Source organism: Chrysemys picta, chromosome 3 (genome assembly GCF_011386835.1).
Source record: "Chrysemys picta bellii isolate R12L10 chromosome 3, ASM1138683v2, whole genome shotgun sequence".
Taxonomy (NCBI): Eukaryota; Metazoa; Chordata; order Testudines; family Emydidae; genus Chrysemys; species Chrysemys picta.
In genome coordinates this window covers 68092126-68111779 of record NC_088793.1, presented here as the reverse complement: position 1 = coordinate 68111779, position 19654 = coordinate 68092126, and the positions used below count along the sequence as shown (strand labels likewise).

Genomic DNA, 19654 nt, shown 5'->3' with positions numbered 1-19654 from the left:
TATATGTCCAAGTTGCCCTTCAGAGAAAATTTTCAATTTTGTATTCTGGTCATTTACCAGACTAGCAAGACAGGTTGATTTCAGAGAAAAGCTGCTAACAGAAAAAACTATCTGGTAAGAAGTTTCTTATTCTGTTTCACAGCTTCTGTCCTCATTCATCACTAATGGGAAGTAGCAAGTAGTAAATCCTAGAAGTGGGGGGAGGGAATCATAGGGTTAGAAGGGACCACAAGGGTCATCTAGTCTAACCCCCATTCTTAGGAATAATAAAAAAACAAACAAACAAAAAAAACTCTGCTCATCCTTATTACATAGAATAATAGGCAGGACTGGATGCTCTTACCATATGTCATAAACAGATAGTTAAGGGTTAATGCCTCTTTTACCTGTAAAGGGTTAAGAAGTTCACCTAGCCTAGCTGACACCTGACCAGAGAAACCAATGGGAGGACAAGATGGTTCAAAGGGAAGGAGGGAAGTTCCCTTCGTCTGTGTAAGTTTCATTTTGACTGGAGTGGGAAAGCTCCTGAATTCAGCATCTTATTAAGTAGTGAGTATTAGGGAAGGAAATAAATAGGTTTATGTTTATTTCTTTGTAACCTGTCTTGTGCAATTAGAGGAAGAATCAAATTGGGTATTTGGGTATTTTTGTGTGTGTAACTAAGGTTTTGCCCAGGCGAACATCCTCTGTGTTTGGAATCTGTTGTCTGTGAGAGTAGCTGGTATGCTAATCTCTCCCAGAGGGTTTTCTTTTACCTTTCTTTTCTTTAATTAAAAACCTTTTTTCTTAATACCTATTGATTTTTCCTTGTTTTAAGATCCAAGGGGGTTGGATCTGGGTCCACCAGGAGTTGGTGGGAGAAAGGAGGGGGGATGGTTAATTTCTCCTTGTTTTAAAATCCAAGAGGTTGGATCTGTGTTCACCAGGGAATTGGTGAAGAGTCTCTCAAGGCTACCCAGGGAAGGGAATTAGTACTTGGGAGTGGTGGCAGCCAGACCAGATCTAAGCTGTTAATTGAGCTTAGAGCTTCTCATGCAGGTCCCCCACATCTGTACCCTAAAGTTCAGAGTGGGGAAGGAACCTTGACACCATATAAAGCAAGAGATTTGTAAGCTAACAAGTTACATGGAAATCAACCTAGTAGCACCTTCCTACCAAAGGATGCCGTGGTAGAGGAATGGAAACTTACTTTGCACGTCTTCCTCAGATGAGGCTCAGACACGTATTCTCCGGTGCCCACTGGGACTTCTGTGAATAGTTTCCCAGATGCCCAGCATGCCAACTGGTGCAGAATTTAATGGCCTGCCTGTGGCAAACTTGAGGCCCTAATGCCCTGGCATTTTGGATGGCCAAAATGATGGCACTATCTCCCAGAAATTGTGGAAAGAACTTACCTTGAATAGAAAAGATTCTGGAGTTATAAGAATAACCTTTTCCTCATGACAACATCAGTGTGGTTCTTGTATAGATTGAGGAACTAATTCCAAAGCTTGCCTTTCAGAGGTAATGGCAATTAGAAAAACCAGCCACAGGACCTGTCTAATCTGTCATTGACTCATTTTGGCATCTGATGATACTCAAATGGAGCATCCGGTGAGCCTACCTACAGAATGCCACTAGGGCTGGTACCTGTTTTTATGGTGCTTGGGATGTAGGACTCCAACCCGTCATCCTGATGAAACCCTAATGTAACTCAGATCACCAGGACTTTGTATCACAATAGCATCTAGAGGTTAGGATCCCGATGTTCTTGGCACTGCACAAAGAGGCAGTTTCTGCTGCTTCCCCTTGCACTAGAAACATACATTTGGCCAGATCAATACATGAGACTTCCTGGCTGAGTTCTGTCAAGATACCAAATTGTAATGGAGAATCCATGCTGAACTACACTTTTCTGCCAATGCCCAGGCTGTTAACTGTAGGTGTTCCTGGTCTGAATGAAGGAATCTCTGCTTCAAGAGATTTGGTCTCTTCAGCAGGTACAATGTGGGGTCCTTGACTATCTAGCAAGTCCAAAGTGCCTTCTGGGCCAGTGGAGACCTCCAGCTCTTCCTTTATCTTTATGTAAACTGTCTTGAAAGGCAGCGGATTGTTTTCTAACCAGGACATTATTTCCATTCCCACAGAGAAACTTTGAGCTCTGGTTACTCCCTGGTTTTGGAAGGGATACAATCAATCAATCATAAGACAACCTTGAATGGAAGGTAGTAGGTGACTTCTCTGTGATTGCCTGGTAGGTGGTCTCTTGCACCTTCTACTGATGCAGCTGGTACTAGCCACTGTCACACTGTCATAGACCTTAATGGACTTAATGGACTATTGGTCCAATTCCATGTGCCTATGTTTGTGCTTTTTAGTTTTTTGTCCAGACACATCGTGATAGTGCTGTCAAAGGGAAGTAAAGGGATGTGTACTCTGTGCTTTTGGAAGTCTGTCTTCCAAATCTGCTCTCCAGTCAGGCTTGCTTCCAGAGTGAGTATGCAAGGTCTAGAGTGAAAATTGGGTTAACTCTTAGCATGTTGTTTGCACCCATCTGCGCACAAAGGGGCCTTCAGATGTGATCTCAAAATGACACCTCATTTTCCACTGCATCAATTGCATGTTTCTAGGCTCCCAGAAAGAATTTCTGCAGGCACATTTTCAGAAACCTGCTCAGGGGATAGAACTGATGCACGATACCAGCAATCCTACTCATTGGAGACAACTGGCTGCTGATGACCCCCTCAGGAAGTGACTGATGCAAAGTCTTGTATCTTTGCAAATCTTTACCGTTATGATAAAATTACAGCCAGAGCCATGTCTGTTTTGAAATCTGGGTGAGCAATTCTCTGCATTGGGATCAAAAGCTCTTCTGGATTTTGAAGGACCTGTAGCTATGAATCCTTTTCAGCAGCTTTCCAGTTATGACTGAGTCTGTGTAAGGGGAGGGATAGCTCAGTGGTTTGAACATTGGCCTGCTAAACCCAGGGTTGTGAGTTCAATCCCTGAGGGGGCCATTTAGGGATATGAGGCAAAAATCTGTCTGGGGATTGGTCCTGCTTTGAGCAGGGGGTTGGAGTAGATGATCTCCTGAGGTCTCTTCCAACCCTGATATTCTATGAGTCATCCCTGAACCAGAGCCTGATTAAACCACATGCATAGATGAATCACTCCTGTGCTAGGTTCCAGCCAAGCCACATGCCTGGAGCTGGTTTGGTGATTCATGAGTTGGAACTCTTCTCTACCTGATAGCGGAAACAGAATCCACAAGTCATAGCCTGCTCCAGGCTTGTTCCTCATCCTGTCCCTGCCTTGCTCTTACTCTCACCTTGTTCCAACCCTGCTCTGGACTCCTGATCCTGGCTCTGGCTGCTGCCACAGCTCTGACTGCTAGGCCTGACCATCCCCATCACCGTTTCTGATAGACTATTTCCCTGCACAAGGTACTGATTGGCATGCTAGCTATGCAGGGATACAGGATTAATGTGCGACCTGTGCTTTACTCTGACTACTACCTGCCACTTAAGACTCAGGATGCAGAGGGTGAATCAGAAGGAAGAATCTTGTGGTGGAACTGTAAGCTCTTGTACACAAATGCACCTCCCCTCCCCGTCATGCTGAGGATTTTGTTGGTTTGAAAGAAAACTTACTTAGGTTTCCTTGGAAGTTTCTGTTTGTAGCATAAATATGAAATTAAAGAATGTGTCAGCTTAAGCTTGGTTAAGGAAATAGATGCGTGTTGCAAAGAAAGGCCCTGACTCACAAGCAGAAGGGAGGCCTTGAAAACAATGAGTTATAAGGCCAGAAGAAATGAAGTAGATAGGATATCTAGCTCAAAGAATAACTGAGATAAGGGGACGCTTCTAAAAAGAAGACCTCTGGCTGATAAGGGTGACTGCAGATGGTTTTAAATAAGACAAAGGAAATCTGTCTAAAAAGGAGCCAACATAAATAATGTTCCCAGTATTATTTTAAAAGTAGAACCTATCTGAAGCCAGGTGCAATGGAAAACTATTGGCCAGAAAGGCCTTGGGAAGAAAGGTGATTGTAAATCTTATCTGAATTAAGACTGGAACAAAGAAGCAATTGTCTCAAATTGGTTTTTTAGCTGAAGTCAGTAATTGGCAATGACATCGCTTGTTTGTTAAAAGGTATAAAAAGAGCTTTGAATTTGAGGGTTCTTTGTTAGACCCTACCTGATCTGCCCAAATGAGATAGCTTTCCCTAGGCCTGGCCTACTTGTAAGTATAATGATCATGGCCATGAATACTTTGTTACTGTATTGGGTGTAGTGACTTTATTTTCAGGCTGTTAGGCATGTTTAGAGCAATTGTATAAAATACCATTTTGCCTTTGTACTTAATATAGGAATTTATGGTTAAATTAGTGTCTGGTGATCTCATATTATTAATATGAATTTCTAATATTATTCATAATTCCAGCCCTACTCCAGATTTTTCTTCTGCTAGAGGAATAATCCCTTCTTGGATACCCTTGGTATTGGTAACAACCAATGGATTTTTTACGCTGGTTTTGATAGTGAGGGTTGAGACCTCTGATCTCTCAGCTACTAATTTCTCCGCCTCCACAAACAACTCCTCATCTGGAAATTGGGATGCACAAGATATCTGTTTAGGATGAGTAATAGCTATTCATGGGCATAACATGGATTCCTTGTAGCCAGAGAGTTAGAAGCCATTGCTCATCACAAATCACATCAAGAGTTTGTCCAGGACAAAATCTGAGACATGTCACTCCAAGCAAGGATCATACCCCTAGATGAGGAAGGCTTTTCTTAGTAAAGTATATGCAATGTGTTTGGTCTGAAAGGGTACATCTGAAGCAGTGCATCATCGCTCTTATGAGCTATGGGGCTTTTTATTTGTCCATTTTTTTGTTCCTTTTTTGGAAGTAACAAACCTTCTGAAGCCAGTCTTACACTCCCAACATTTTTTGTTCCTTTTTTGGAAGTAACAAACCTTCTGAAGCCAGTCTTACACTCCTAACATTTTTTGTTCCTTTTTTGGAAGTAACAAACCTTCTGAAGCCAGTCTTACACTCCCAACATTTATGGAATTTGTTTTTATGGAAACACTTAGTTTAACATTTGGCTTTAATGAGAAGTCTACATTTAGATCTTATGATGTACTAGGGAGGTATCCAGGGGAAACTGTATGTAATATGGTATTTTACTAAATTAATGAGTTCCTTGTTAGCCACTAGCATCCTGTACTGAAAAAGTCTTGCAGGGTTTTTTGTTTGTTTGTTTTTTTTTTTTTGGGGGGGGGGGGGAAGAAGAGAGGATTCTTTGGTGATGTATATGTGGTACTTGCCCTGGACGTTAGAGGGGGGAGGTAGCTTGCTATCTGTCCTGGTCTGGGAGATCATACCACCAAGGAGGGCTACTGGTACACATCTTGATTGTAGGAATAGCCTGCTAAGTGTCCAGGAGAGTTTGAAAGGCTGCCTGCATTTCTCCTCCAGCCTAGCTAGTACCCACGTAAGTAGGAGCAGTCTAGTACTACTCAGGTCTTTACTCAGGTCTTGCCCATTACACCTATGTAGACATGACGAGGTTAGGATTTCTAACATGCACTAATGTGGTGCACGTTAGTTGGTCCGTGTAGACCCTGCTGGTGCACACCAGAAGTGCCCTAGTGTGCTTTAACGTAGTGCTGTTAACACACACTAGGGAACTCTTCGTGAGCACTAACAGGGCATATGTGGACTAGTTAACGTGCAGCACATTAGTGCATATTAGAAATCCCATCCCCGGGATGCCCATTTCCCCACCGTGCAGTCAAGCAGTCAGTCAGGATCATTTTGAACATGGGAAGGGATCTCACACTTACACCTCTGTAACCCCATGATGGTGCAGCGTGGTTGGGAATGGAATCCTCATCTCTTCTGGTCAGACTGCCTGAAGTACTCCTCAGGCTTTAATGTGGAGACAGTCATTGGGAGGGGCGAGAGCGAGAGACTCTTTCCTACCTTCCAGCTTCTAAGCCATTTCTGGGCAGTGCAAGGGTTTAAATTCTGGCTGATGATCATTAGCCACAATTCCATTCTGCTGCTGTGTGAAATCTGAGCCCTTTTCCCTGGCAGAGTGATGGTTGTGAGTGGAAGGCCAGACAACCACAATTCCCTTTATATTGCAGCCTGAGGCAGGACTGCCCTGGAAGGACAAGCTCCTCTGCTGGCCCAGCCATGCTGCAGGATTGGGGAAGAGGTGGTGAGCATGATACAGAACACTCGAGAGCCTCTGTGTAGCAGAAAAGCCCCAGCAAACACTGCCTGGGGAAGGCAAAGGAAGGGTTTAACTCCTGTTTGCATCCATTGTCCACTGACAATTGCATACATTGTTCACTGACAATATTAACTGCTGCGCTGCAAAGGTGATGCTTGCTTTACCTTTTTGGGACCCCTGAGGGGTTTGCCAGACTTATCTTTGAACATCATAAGAATCCCTCAATTCACACGGGGAGGCAGGGGAGCAGTATAGGAGCCTTTTTTCTTTCCCTCAGGGAGAAGAGGCCCCACTTCAGTAGCCGGGGGTCAGGGAGGGACTTTGGCTCCTTTCAGGGGGGTCTCTCCCTCTGGCCCAGGTCTGTTGAGCAACCTACCTCCTGAGCTGGCTGGGTAGCGTCCTTCTCTCCCCCCAGATGCTCAGAAGCTCCTGCTCAGGCTTTTCTGCATTGGAGTCACGGCTCCTCGGGGCAGGGTGGGGACCTGAGCTGCTGGTCTGACTCTGAGCCCTGTATCTGGCAGCGCGGGGCTCAGCTGGTTGGGAACAGGCAGGGCACAATTTGCCCTCAGTAGAGCATCTAAGTGCTGCCTCACGCAGGGAACATTACTTAGTTTTAGCCAGGGACTGAGGGGGCAGAGGAGTCCTGCAGAGAAGCATGGGAACAACAGGTGCAGGTGGCTGAAGCCACCATGCTGCTATTTACCTGATCCGGGGAGGAGGGGGAAGACTGATGTCGCAGCCGCACAACAATGAATAAAAATAAAGTCAAAAACAAAATGGTGGGGGAAACTGAACCGCCAACTTGTTCCATCCCCAGAGGCAAAAAATCTGGTAGACTGAACAAAGGGGGAGAAGTTAGTCCTGTAGCCTCCAGCAACAACACTGACCTGCCTCTAGATTTCATTAGTGATGAAGGAGGAGAAAAGCTGTGCAACAGAATGGTGCATAGAACTATCATGAAGATAAATGTATTTTCAGTTTTATTTCATTTCCATTTGGGGCAGTGCAGCTGGTTCCCCAGAGGTATAAATGCCAACAAGGGCAGCATGAAGTATGGCTATATTGGAAAGAGAATAATAATAATTAAAAAAAAAAAAAAGGAGAGTAACTAACCCCCAACCTGCAGCAGCTCGCCAGTTCCTTGTCCATGTCTGCGCACACCATGCTCAAATGCTTCTTTGAGAGTGGAGCCTTTTAACTCAATCAGATCAAAAGTACTTCCAAATGGCAGCACAGCTAGCAGGTCCTCCATCGTAATAGTACCTTGGATAGAACACCACTTTATGTAAACAAATGTTCTTCATAATAAAGCACCTTACATATCTTGTTTAAGATCACTTAATAGTGTGCTACATGACCTATAAAGCCGTGTATCATTTGAAGCAATGTAATTTAATAGTACAGGAGTATAGACTCCATCTTTTGATCTGTATCTCAGTTTTCCAAACTGGCCAGCTAGACATATCTAAGGATTTTCTACCTCTGCTTATGTTGTGATATGCATAACCCACCTACACTGCAGCTTCACTAGTGGAAATGGGAGCAAGGTGACATCCTTTATGTGGTGCTTCTGCTACATATTAATAATGAACACAATGAATATTGTCAAAAGGCTACCAGACGTCAGTTTGTCGATCTCCTGGTATGGATTAGTAATGCAAAAATCTGTCAAGAGTCCTTGTCTGGGACAGAAGCAGAGAACCATAGGACCAGCTTTACATGTGTACCTACTTAATGTAGGAGGTCTGTCCCATGCTATGTATGACTATCTTCCAAAAGTTCTGAAGGAGAAGGACACAGACACTGTTGAGGACCTCCAGAACTTCCCAAAGATATGCCTGAAATATCACAAGCCTTTTTGGGATTGGGCTAAAGCTCTTAAGCATTGTCATGCAATCCTGAGGCACACAGGAAAGAATTCTGGGACAATGCCAACGTCCCAAGCAATCACCTTACTGCCAACTCCACAAAAGTACTTCCAGGCTTCAACCTACCCTGGAAACGGTGCAAAATGACTCTGGGCACCAGTCGCAAATGACAGACCACACTGTAAATGAATACTCGCTTCAATTGTTTGCCAGCAACATCTCAGAATTTACACCAAGCCACTTCCCAAGCGACCTGCTGGCTCACTACTCTGAATTGGGTTATTTGAATGTTGCTTATCACCTCTCTTGCCATATGAAAGAAGATAAATGGAAAATGGCTACCTGTCAATCTGGGGACAAGAAAAAACAGAAGTTCTTACAAAATTTAGCCAGCTTATCCTGTTGCTTTCAATTGCTATAGTAGTCCTACAAAATGAGTTATCCAAAATTAAAACAAATTGTTCTTAGATGTTATAATATTAGACTGAATATATGGCACCATAAGAGGATACAGAATTTACTTACTTATGTGGCAGAACATAACAGGTTTCTAACAGACATAGCCACCCTACATAAGTTTAGAACAGGAAGTGAAGAATACCATCTCCACTTCTTCTGAGCATAATGACAAGCCATAGTGGTAAAAACATCAGTGACCAAACCCTGCTAGTTCGGTCACCAGTGCCAGCATAGCTGCAGCTGCATTAGTGCTAAACTAACAGTGGGAGAAGTTGAGAATAGCCTCAGTGCAGATGCAGCCTAGGTGTCTAGGCCAGACTTACAAGAGGTAGTATGGCTGTAAGCTATTTCAGATTTTTATATGATCCAATTTTATCTGTTGGTGGAACTCTATTTTGATTATGTCTAGAATACTAAAATGGATAAGCTCTATTGAGAGAATATTATTCATTATTCTTAAAATTCCAGTATTCTATTGGTGCTTGCTCAATTAATTTGTTAATTCTGGGACTATACTGTGTACCTTCAAGAACTGAAATATAGATATTAGTTGTTTCTGATTGCGTTTCAGAATCAGTTATGTATACAATGTGCTTAACTTTTATGCATGTTAGTGGTTCCAGTGAAACTACTGACATCAACTAAAAATTATAAGCATTGGCAGTATCAGGGCCATAGTCCTGAATCCAGAAAAGCTGTTCTTTTGTAGTTGGTATAGTGCATGATAGCAAAATATGTAAAAGTACAGGCAACAGTATAAAAAGCAGCATTAGACAAGATAACATACCATTATTGTTGTGTTCATCAATGGGTGACCGTATCCCTCCGCCATTTATGATGCACATTGAAACATGATTCCATGTATTTTCATCTCGATGTTTGAGATTATTGTAAATCTGTAACATTAGCATAAAATATTTTTAACCACTTTTTAATCTTTGCTTAATCTAGATGCAGGAATTTTACAAGTTACAAAATCAGAGTTTCTGGGAGCTTTTTCCAGGTTGGTGGGCCTGGATTTCTCCCTAGGAGTTAGGGAGAAAACCAATTAATCAATCATGCCATTTACAGCTATCTTTAAGGAACAAACTTTTAAAAATTCTGCAGCCATAGTTTTATTATTTATTATTTTTACAAACAGATAAAGTTTAAAAATAAGCCTCTCTCAGTCTTTTCTTCCTCTGATCTCTGGAATTTTTTGAAAACCAGAGTGTGACATTATAGGAGGTAGAAACCTAAACTGCACCCTCTAAAGCCAAAACTAAATGAGGGAAGGGATGATTCGTAGACAGTGTCATAAAGGAAAATTAAAGGGTGATGTGTTATTTCAGAAAACGTTGAAATACAGAACAATAACTTACACATCTCTCAAAAACTAGGAAATGTGAAAGACCTTAAATATAGCTGTTCATAAAAACCTTGAAAGGGAATAATTAGAAAATTTAAACACATAAACCAGTCTAATGATGTGCCTTCAAGATTATTAAGGGACCTGACAGAGCAACTTACTGTATCACTAGCATTTAATATTTGAAACCTTCTTAAAAATCCTGGGAAGGTAGAGAACTAGAAGATTGGAGGAAAGCAAATGGAGTGCAGATTTTTCCAAAAAGTAAAGAGCAATCTATATACCTGTTGCTCAGAGGACCAAATTAGACCCTCACTTAATGAGATCCTCCTGCATTTATCTCTAGTAAAGTAAATGGAAAACACACTCAGCAAGAGAATCAAAAGACTGCTATAGAATAATGAGGCAATAATCAGCCTGGTTTAAGAATAAACATTACCAGACTAATCTAGTATCTTTGTCAGGTAAATTACAAAAATAGTGGTTGAAGGGAAGAGATATCAGCATCACTGTATTGGGATTTTAGTGGAGCATTTGATGGTGTTGAAAATTTTTTTTACTCTAATTCAAATCTCCTTGGACATGAACAGCAGCCATGGGAATTAAAAATTAATTGGGAGCCTTAGTTCTTCAGCAAATTTTTAGCATAAAAACTGGTTTATGAATGAGAAATTGTCTTTCTGTGAATATTGGGCACCATCCACTACACTAATAATCAAAGCAAATTTGATTAAAATTTCAAATGACTATTCCTAGAGAGTTGGTAGTATCCACACAACTCTGTGCAACAAGTGCCAGGGATAAATGAACAATTTCTGATCCGTTCTCTTTTTTGCTCTATTGAGAACAGCCCTGGCCCCACATAAGGAGTTTCATCCTGAAACTTGCATAGCAGTGAGTTCCTGAGAGCTATTCATTGACTTTAATGAGTATTGTGGGAGTTTTGAGACTCTCAGGATCAAGTCCAAAAGGGAGAGCTAAACATATTCCAGACCTATCCAGGAACTGGTAGATCTTCTATGTCAAACACTTATAAAAGGAGTAACTGCTGCCTCAGAATTCTATGAACTCTGCTAGGGATCTCACTATTACCAGACTTTAACATGAAAGCAACACAAAACCCTAAGAATCATAGAACTCTCTAGAGAGTCCAGTAAAGCTGAATTGTCCCAAAGCCCTCAAATATTAATTCAGATTAAATTATAGTCTGTCGTTTCTTACCATGGCATCACAAATCAAATTTCCCAAGTTGCATTCTTGGAAACGGCATGCCTGACTTGTACCATTTAGGTAAACTATAGTTTTTCCTATCACTTGGGAAGAAAAATTATTTAGCTGTATCTTCCACTTGTCAACTTCTTCTTTCAAGACTCTATCTAAAATAGAAGCATAGAATGAGGTTAAAATGGTTACTAACCTTTTGTAACTGTTGTTCTTCAAAATGTGTTGCTCACGACCATTCCATGCTAGGTGCGTGCGCACCGCGTGCACAGTTGCTGGAGACTTTTCCCCTCTGTGGCATCTTTTGGGCTGGCACTAGCACCCTCTGGAGTCATGCGCATATGCATTGGTAAAAAGGGCACCCCCGACCCCACCCTTTCAGTTCTTTCTTGCCGGCTAACTCCAACAGAAGGGCAGGAGGTTGGGTCATGGAATGGAAATGAGAAACATCTCGAAGAACAACAGTTACAAAAGGTTAGTAACCGTTTTTTCTTCAAGTGCTTGTTCATATCCATTACATGGTAGTTGACTCACAAGCAGTACCCCCGGAGGTGGGCTTGGAGTTCATGGACATGCTGACTGCAACACTGCTCTCCTGAAACCGGCACATCGCAGGCCCACTGGGTGATGGCTTAGTGAGAAGTGAAGGTCTGAACAGACAACCAGGTTGCAGCTCTGCAAATGTCCTGGATGGGTACCTGTGCAAGGAATGCTGCCAACTAAGCCTGGGCTCTTGAGGAATGAGCAATGACTATGACTGGAGGTGGAACTTTTGCCTGCTTGTAGCAAGTTCAGATACAGGTGGTTATCCAGGATGAGATTCTCTGGAATGACATGGGTACCCCTCTCCTTCTTTCCACAATTGCTACAAAGAGTTGGGTGGACTTGCAGAAGGACTTAGTTTTCTCAATGTAAAAGGCGAGGGCCCACCTAATATCCAACGTATGAAGGCACCATTCCTCCTTGGGTCTTGTAAGGTTTTGGGAAGAAAACATAGAAAAATATCCTAGTTCTGGAATTGTGACACCACTTTTGGTAGGAAGGGCAGATGGGGGCACAGCTGGACCTTGTCCTTGGAGAACACTGTTTAAGGGGGCACTGACCCACTACAAACCTGAGATCTGATGTCACAGCTTTGATTTCAGAGACCTTTCTGGCTGAGGTAATTGACACCAAGAAGGTGACCTATTACGGGGAGAGAAGCAGTAGAGAGCATGATGCCAACGATTCAAAGGGTGGCCCTGTGAGCCTTGAGAGGACCAGGTTTAGGTCCGTAGGGGGAAGAGACTCATGAACTTGAGGGTAGAGTGTTTCCAGCCCCATGAGAAATCAAGCCATCATCTTGTGGGATAACACAGATCTGCCATTCACCACAGAGGGTGGAAAGTAGAGATGGCTGCCAGGTGAACCTTAATATAGGAGAGAGACAGACACTGAGGCTTTAGGTGTAGCAGATAGTCTACAGTTGACTGCAGAGAAGATCAGGATGGAGAGAGGTTCAGCTCGGAGGCCCAACAAATGAAACATTTCCACTTGGCCAGGTAGGTAGTCCTGGGGGAGGGTTTCCTACCACCTATCAAGACCTGACAAGCCCTTAGCGAGCAGGCCTGCTCTTCAGGGTTCAGCCACATAGCAACCATGCAGTCAGGTGCAGGGAGGCGAGGTTCAGGTGAAGCAGCTGGCCATGGTCTTGTGAAATCAAGTCCAGGGGGAGTGGGAGTGTGAGTGGACCTGCTACTGAGAGGTCCAGAAGCGTGGCAAACCAATGCTGGTGTGGCCATGCCAGTGCTATGAGGATAACCTTTGCCTTGTCCTGTGATTTTCAGGAGGACCTTGTGAACCCATGGAATCAGTGGGAAGGCATACAGTAGGTGGTCTGCCCCTGAGAGCTGGAAAGCATCGGAAAGGTAGCCCATATAGTGAGCAGAACTGATGGCATTTCCTGTTCTGCCTTGTGGCGAACAGGTCCTCCAGGGGAGGCCCCCACCTCTGGAAGATGACACTGACAACCTCCAGGTGAAGAGACCACTCATGGTGAGAAGAAGAAGAAAAGGATCTGCTGAGGTGATCTGCCAGGGCATTTTGGGCTCCCAGGAGATGTGATGCCTCAAGGTGAATGACGTGTTTCATGCAAAAGTCCCATAGCTGGAGAGCCTCCTGGCACAGTGCTGAAGGCACAGGGCTCCTCCCTGGTTGTTGATGGAAAACACTGATGCAGTGTTGTCCATCAGAACCTGCAGCAATCTGCCTGAGATTTGGGGAAGCCAAGCATACCTAACATTTATATGCAGGGCAAGTTCCTCCTGGGACCAGAAGCCTTGAGTCCTGAAACTGCCAAGATGGGCTCCTCACCCTGATGTATCTCAGACTAGGGTAATGGATGATTGAAGAGCAGCAAAGAATATCCCTACCATTACTGATCCTGGGTCTCTCCACCAGGTCAACAAAGCGATGACCAGAGGTGGAATCATGAGTATTGAGTCTAGGTGATGTCTTCTCAGGGAGTAGACTGATGCCAGCCACATCTGGATGGGGTCTGAGGCATATCCTTTGGTACTGTACCACATCGGTACATGCCGCCATGCGTCCCAATAGTTTGAGGCAGACACGAGCAATTGTTACCGGGTGAGTCGTGACGGAGATCAGGTCTGATATAGCTCAGAATCTGGCTCTGATAGGTAGGCCTTGGCCTGTGTCAAATCGAGCACTGCCATGATGAATTCTATTCTCTGAACCAGGACCAGAGTTGACTTCCACTTGTTATCAACAGATCCAGGGCCTGGAAGGTGGCGTATACTGTACCGATGCTGTGTTGGACCTGAGCCTGTGAGTGACTCTCGATCAGACAATTGTCAATTGGCTTGCATGCTGAAGTGCTTGGCGCCAATTTGGAGCGGCTCAGCTGCAAGACTGGTCTGAGGGCTGCCTCCATGGATAAGGCCTTTAGACGAATATCCCATCCTTGTGTGTGCACGGTTTGAAACCCCTGTAGATCTGACACTTCTCTTTAACATGAGATTCCCTGAGGCACTTTAGACAGCTAGAGTGTGGGTCACTCACTGGCATTGGCTTGCCACAGGAGGCACACAGCTTGAAGCCTGGGGACTGGGACATGTCCAGCCCCTGTGGCGGAAGTCCCTCAATGACAGGGACAACTATTAACGCTATTACATAAACTAACACTAAGTATAATAACTATGCAATATACAACAGAAAAGTCCAAACCACTGGGAAAGAAGCCTTGCAAGACCAAGGAGGATCATCCAGGCAAGCGTCATGGAAGGCAAGAAGGAACTGAGAGGGCACAGGGCCAGGGGGGCCCCTTATACTGGTGCATGTGCCTGCGACTCCAGAGAGCACTCGAGCTGGCCCAATGGCTACCACTCAGGGAAAAATCTCTGGCAACTGTGTACATGGCATGCACACACCTAGCCTGGAATAGACATAAGCAACACATCTCGAAGAAGAAGTCTTCCATTAATTAGATCCCTACGTTCATACAAATTTTATGGAAAATTTGCTCCTTAGTGATTCTAGAATATATTAACCTTTCCTTGCATGAGACCTCATTGAATAATATCAAAATTTACTTTACATGAAATCCAATTATGAGTTAAATTACGAAGGATCCTACTTGTTACAAGATTACAATATTCATTATAATCATAAAACCCAGAAATAGGGGGAAAATACAGTTAGGGGAGTGAATTGATCCCCTGCCACTGCAGGATTATTCCCTGCAGTACATTTGCAATTACTTTTGCCCAGGCTTCTTTTAAACTGCCAATCAATGGGACTTCTACCATGTCCTTTGGTCCAGCAGAGCCTTTTTTTTTTTTTAAACATTCAAACTAAATTTTCTCTTACTTATCTCAGTTACTCCTATTTATAGCATCACTACCTTACAAATTTGTTTAAAACACTATTTGCATATTTCAAAACTGAACAATCTTACCAATAACCCAAATAACCATATAGGATTACTCAACTAGGAATTAATTTTATATGCATAGATATCCTATTAGTAGCAAATTGATGGTTTATTTTCGGAAACCAAACATAACTTGGATACAGCCATCATACAATTTCTCTGATGATTTTGTATTGTGTATATCATTTGGCACGTTACAAGGTTAATTTGCAAGCAACATATAAGCATTAAGAATACTGTACTTCACCATGTATATATCTAGTATTCTGAATTATAACATTCACAGACATTGGAGAATTACTATAATGTTCAAGACCTGGTTTAATTAAGCTCATTAAACTTGTGAAAACCATGTGACCGGCAAAGCTGAAACACCTAGAAGAATAGGTCACTTCAAAATTGATTATTTATATGCTGGTAGTGCCTAAGAGCTCCAACCCACGATCAGGGCCCCACGGTGGGAGGCAACGAACAAACAAGCAACAAAGAATACACACCCAGGGAACTTTTAATCTGTACATCAGACAGGAAGCAACCACTAAATGAAACAAACAGGGTGGCTGGGTTGGAAGTATATGAGATATGTATTTACAAAACAAACCGTGGAAGGATTTTCCTCCTTCAGTTTTATAATGTTTGATGAAAAACATGTGTTTTTTGTATATTACATTTGCACATTGATGTGCTTTGCCTGAATGTATTTAAAAGGTCATGAGCAACCCACATAAAACTGCTTGGTTGTTTTTACAATTAGAGTGAACTGAAATGCGTAAGAAAAGTGCTGGCTTGACAACCTCAGATCAAAGCCCTTTCTTTGTCCACAAACCAAGTGCAGAGATACCAAGAGCCAAGATTTCCCCATCCTGCTCCAAACTCTGTTCTGAAGGAATCATCCTTATGGGATAAGATGTTAGTTTACTCTTCATGCCCATTTAAGCAATATTAAAATGAAATGTCTATAGAGTAGCCTAAAAATGCTAAATGTCATGGAAATATATTGCCTGAATGTCGTGAAGAAGCAATTAGTGATTTTACATAGACCCAAAAAAACCCCAAACACCTGAAATGTGATAAACTGGAAACTTGTTTGATTGCTGAAAGGAGTCAGTGAAGAAAGCAGATTATAGCCTTATAATGTAGCCACAACTTGATGCCAAAGACGACCAAATTAAGAGGAATGCTAAATTCTCCTGTAGCATTGTACTTTACTTTTAAAAAAAAGCAATAAAGCTAAAAGTTTAGCTGGTTGATCTATAGAAACTCAAATCTCTGTTTCACATACCTTCAGGAATACTGCTATTTAGCAAAATAGGGTTTCCAGATGTTCTAATTACATTTCCTTGATCATCAAATGTTACATTTAAATAACCAAGATATTTCCCAAAAGCATAGGCTTGTACCACTGGCACCTGCCTCCCATCATCTGACTTCACCAGGAATGGATAGTTGCCAGCTGGCATTTCATTGGAAGGTGGAGGGCCTGAAACAAAATAACCACACAAGTATTTTATCTTCAGAAAATTATCAGTAAGGACTTTCAAATAGGCTTTTCTTCCTTAAAAGAATATATGGAATATTTAATATCTATTAAATAATAATTTGGAAATAAAATAAGGTTCTTCAGGACTGAGTGCAAGGGTGTATTTTCTCCTTGTAGAAGTGAAAAAGTTGAGTTGATTTTAACCTCTTACTTTGCTGCAAGATCTCTAACTCATAGCAATTAACTGAGAATTAAAACAAAAACAAAAAAAATAATGATTTTTCCATCATATATAAATTGTTGGATTTTTGCCTTCTGCTTTATTGATAACTTGGCTTCTCAGGTGACATTTTTCTGGAACCACGAAGCCCAAAAAGCATAAATCTAAGGAGGTGACTATGTAACAAATTACTATGTTATCACATTATTCCTTGATGAGATGGACTTCGTACTTTTGTACCATAAGATATTCATCCAAAAAGGAGAAGAGGCTTATCAAAGCTCCATGCACACTTCTCAGTTGAAGGCTTAGATTCTGTTTAATTAAAAATAGGTTTACAGAGGAGAATGTAAGAAACAGTAACACCTTCTTATTTTTTTAAACTCCTTTTAAATTAAACTTTTGTCTGAAGGTTCTACCAAAATCACCCCACTACGAAAAGCATTCTAGTCCCAGATTCCAGTTGCCACGTAATTTGTGAATACACGGGAAGAACTGTAATTGTATTTTGGGTCCCCGAGTCAGCTATCTCCTGCCAACTATAAACACTTTTGTGAATGTTGGCAAGGCAAACGGAGCTCCTGGAACAGGTCCCAGATGTAATTGTAATGCTGCTAGAAGACTCAGCTGCTTGTTTGTAGCTAGTCTGCCAGAGTATGTATTTCCAAAAATCAAAGTAGAATCTTTGACTCTGCCAAAGTACTTTTTTTTTTGTCTGAACAGATGAATGCAGCTGCGTGCATTCGGTGTAGACAGCTCTCAGAGGTCATTTTAGGATATCCACTTCTTCCACGTTTACAGAAAAAGTTAGATCTTTCCGAATTAGAACCCCCCCCCCAGATATCCTGGAAGCGCACAAGCATTTATTTCATATCCAAGTCAGGGGAATTTCTTGCCTTCACGTGTGAACAAAACCAATGAAGTAGATGGTGAAAGTAGCTTTTGTGTTTAAAGTTATTCATGTTGTGCTTACAAGGGTTCCTATGTCTTAATTCAGAACTGTAGGGTGTGATTCTTCCTAAACAACTAGAATAATAAAAGGAGGCAGACGCTGATGGAGAAGATAAACTGCAGGGAAAGAGAGAGTGAAATGGAACAGCAGTGTGGTGAAACAAGCAGGGATGGAAGAGAAGGAAAGGGACAGTGTGTTACTATCTTTCTACACACACAGTTAAGTAGGTCCCAAGTTACACAGTGATGGCTGGGCATGTGACTTGCAGCTAATTTTGATTGCTTTAAAAACTAGCCACTGTCACTTTTATTCATATACTATTTTTATTCATAATAAATGTGGCTTGTGCTTATTTTCAATAGATAGATAAAGAGAGAGTAACACTGAGATGAGGGGAAATTGCCAACAGAGTCCCTAGAAGACTGGGACAGGAAATCAGAATCCGAAGGAACAGGGAGAGAGAGAGAGAGAGAGAGAGGGGGCAAGAAGGAAGAGCGATGTTAAGTCACACTCTATGTGACAATTTTGTGGAAACTTTATAGGTTGCTGACAGAAGTTCAACATTCTTGTTGAAAAAATGCAAGCCAAAGGACAACCACTTCCTTAGCCCTGGTCTACACTACAGAGTTATGTCAACGTAAGATAGCTTACATTGACTGTACTCAGTGTCTATGCTAAAATGCAGCTCTCATTAATGACAGGTTTCAGAGTAGCAGCCGTGTTAGTCTGTATTCACAAAAAGAACAGAAGTACTTGTGGCACCTTAGAGACTAACAAAATTTATTTATTTATTGGTGCCACAAGTACTCCTGTTCTTTTTGCTCTCATTAATGAAACTCTCCCACTACACCAACTTAACTCCACCTCCACGAGTGGCGTAAAGCTTAAGTCAATGTAGTTAGGTCGACGAAGTGTCAGTGTAGATATTACGTTGCTTATGTTGACTGTTTCTGCCTCTGAGAAGCTTTCCCACAATGCCCCACACTGCCAGTTAAGTCGGTACAAGTGCTCTTAGTGAGGACCCACACCAGACACAAGAAGCACAGAATGGACCTGCAAAAACAGTTTAAATTACTGGTGGCTGTAAGTCAATGTAACTTAGGTCGACTTAATTTTGTAGTGTGGACTTGCCCTTAGAAAAAGTTTTAGTAAATAAAGGTATGTCTACACTTACCTCCGCAGCGATCGATCCAGCGGGGGGGCGGGGGGCAGGGTGTCGATTTATCGTGTCTAGTGAAGACGCGATAAATCGACAGCCAAGCACTCTCCCGTCGACTCCGGTACTCCACTGGAGCGAGAGGCATAGGCGGAGTCAACGAGGGAGCGTCAGCAGTCGACCTACCGCAGTGAAGACGCCGCGGTAAGTAGTGCTAAGTACGTCGACTTCAGCTATGTTATTTTTGTAGCTGAAGTTGCGTAACTTAAACCGACTTAGCTTGCTCCGCCCAGTGTAGACCAGGCCTAAGAGAGCAGACACAATGTTCAGAGGAAAGTCTAGTTAATAAAGTTAGAGAAACACAGCAATACACAGGCCTGATTCCAGAGAGAGCTGGTCAGAGGACTAATAATATCCCGACTCACTAAGTGTTCACCTAGTAAGGTCAGAGTAGAGTAGGTCTCTATTAAGGCCTGGTCTTGCACTTCCTACATGCATTTAACTCTCAATGAAATCAAGAGGAGGGGGGAGGACACGTTCTGACATGTGGACCACTGTAAGGATTAGGTTCAGATTCCTTAGCTAACTAAAGTCAAAGGTCCCAGTGCTTCCTTCAAGTCCCCAACTCCTACTATCTTTCCTATGGAAATCCATCAAAAACTACTGAGCATGCTCACTATCAGCATGAGCACAAATACATTTACCCCTTCATTCAAAACGTAGACAGATTCTGCTCTGCTGCTGAACTTTTTTATTTTTAAAGAACTGTAAAGAAATAAAGTAGGGTAAAGAG

The 19654-nt window shown here is 42.4% G+C and overlaps 1 protein-coding gene across 3 annotated transcripts in view; it reads right to left on the bottom strand.

Annotated features, from left to right (window-relative positions):
• NT5E (5'-nucleotidase ecto) overlaps positions 1–19654 on the bottom strand; it is a 41856-nt gene that overhangs the window by 7495 nt on the left and 14707 nt on the right. For 2 of the 3 annotated variants that reach the window (XM_005299675.5, XM_065588189.1), the window contains exons 4-7: positions 16336–16533; positions 11123–11277; positions 9341–9449; positions 7340–7489 (exon numbers count right to left, since the gene is read on the bottom strand). In XM_005299675.5, the coding sequence (XP_005299732.2) occupies positions 7340–7489; positions 9341–9449; positions 11123–11277; positions 16336–16533 (612 nt within the window). The remainder of the gene's footprint in view (positions 1–7339; positions 7490–9340; positions 9450–11122; positions 11278–16335; positions 16534–19654) is intronic. The other variant, XR_010599527.1, reaches the window with a different exon arrangement.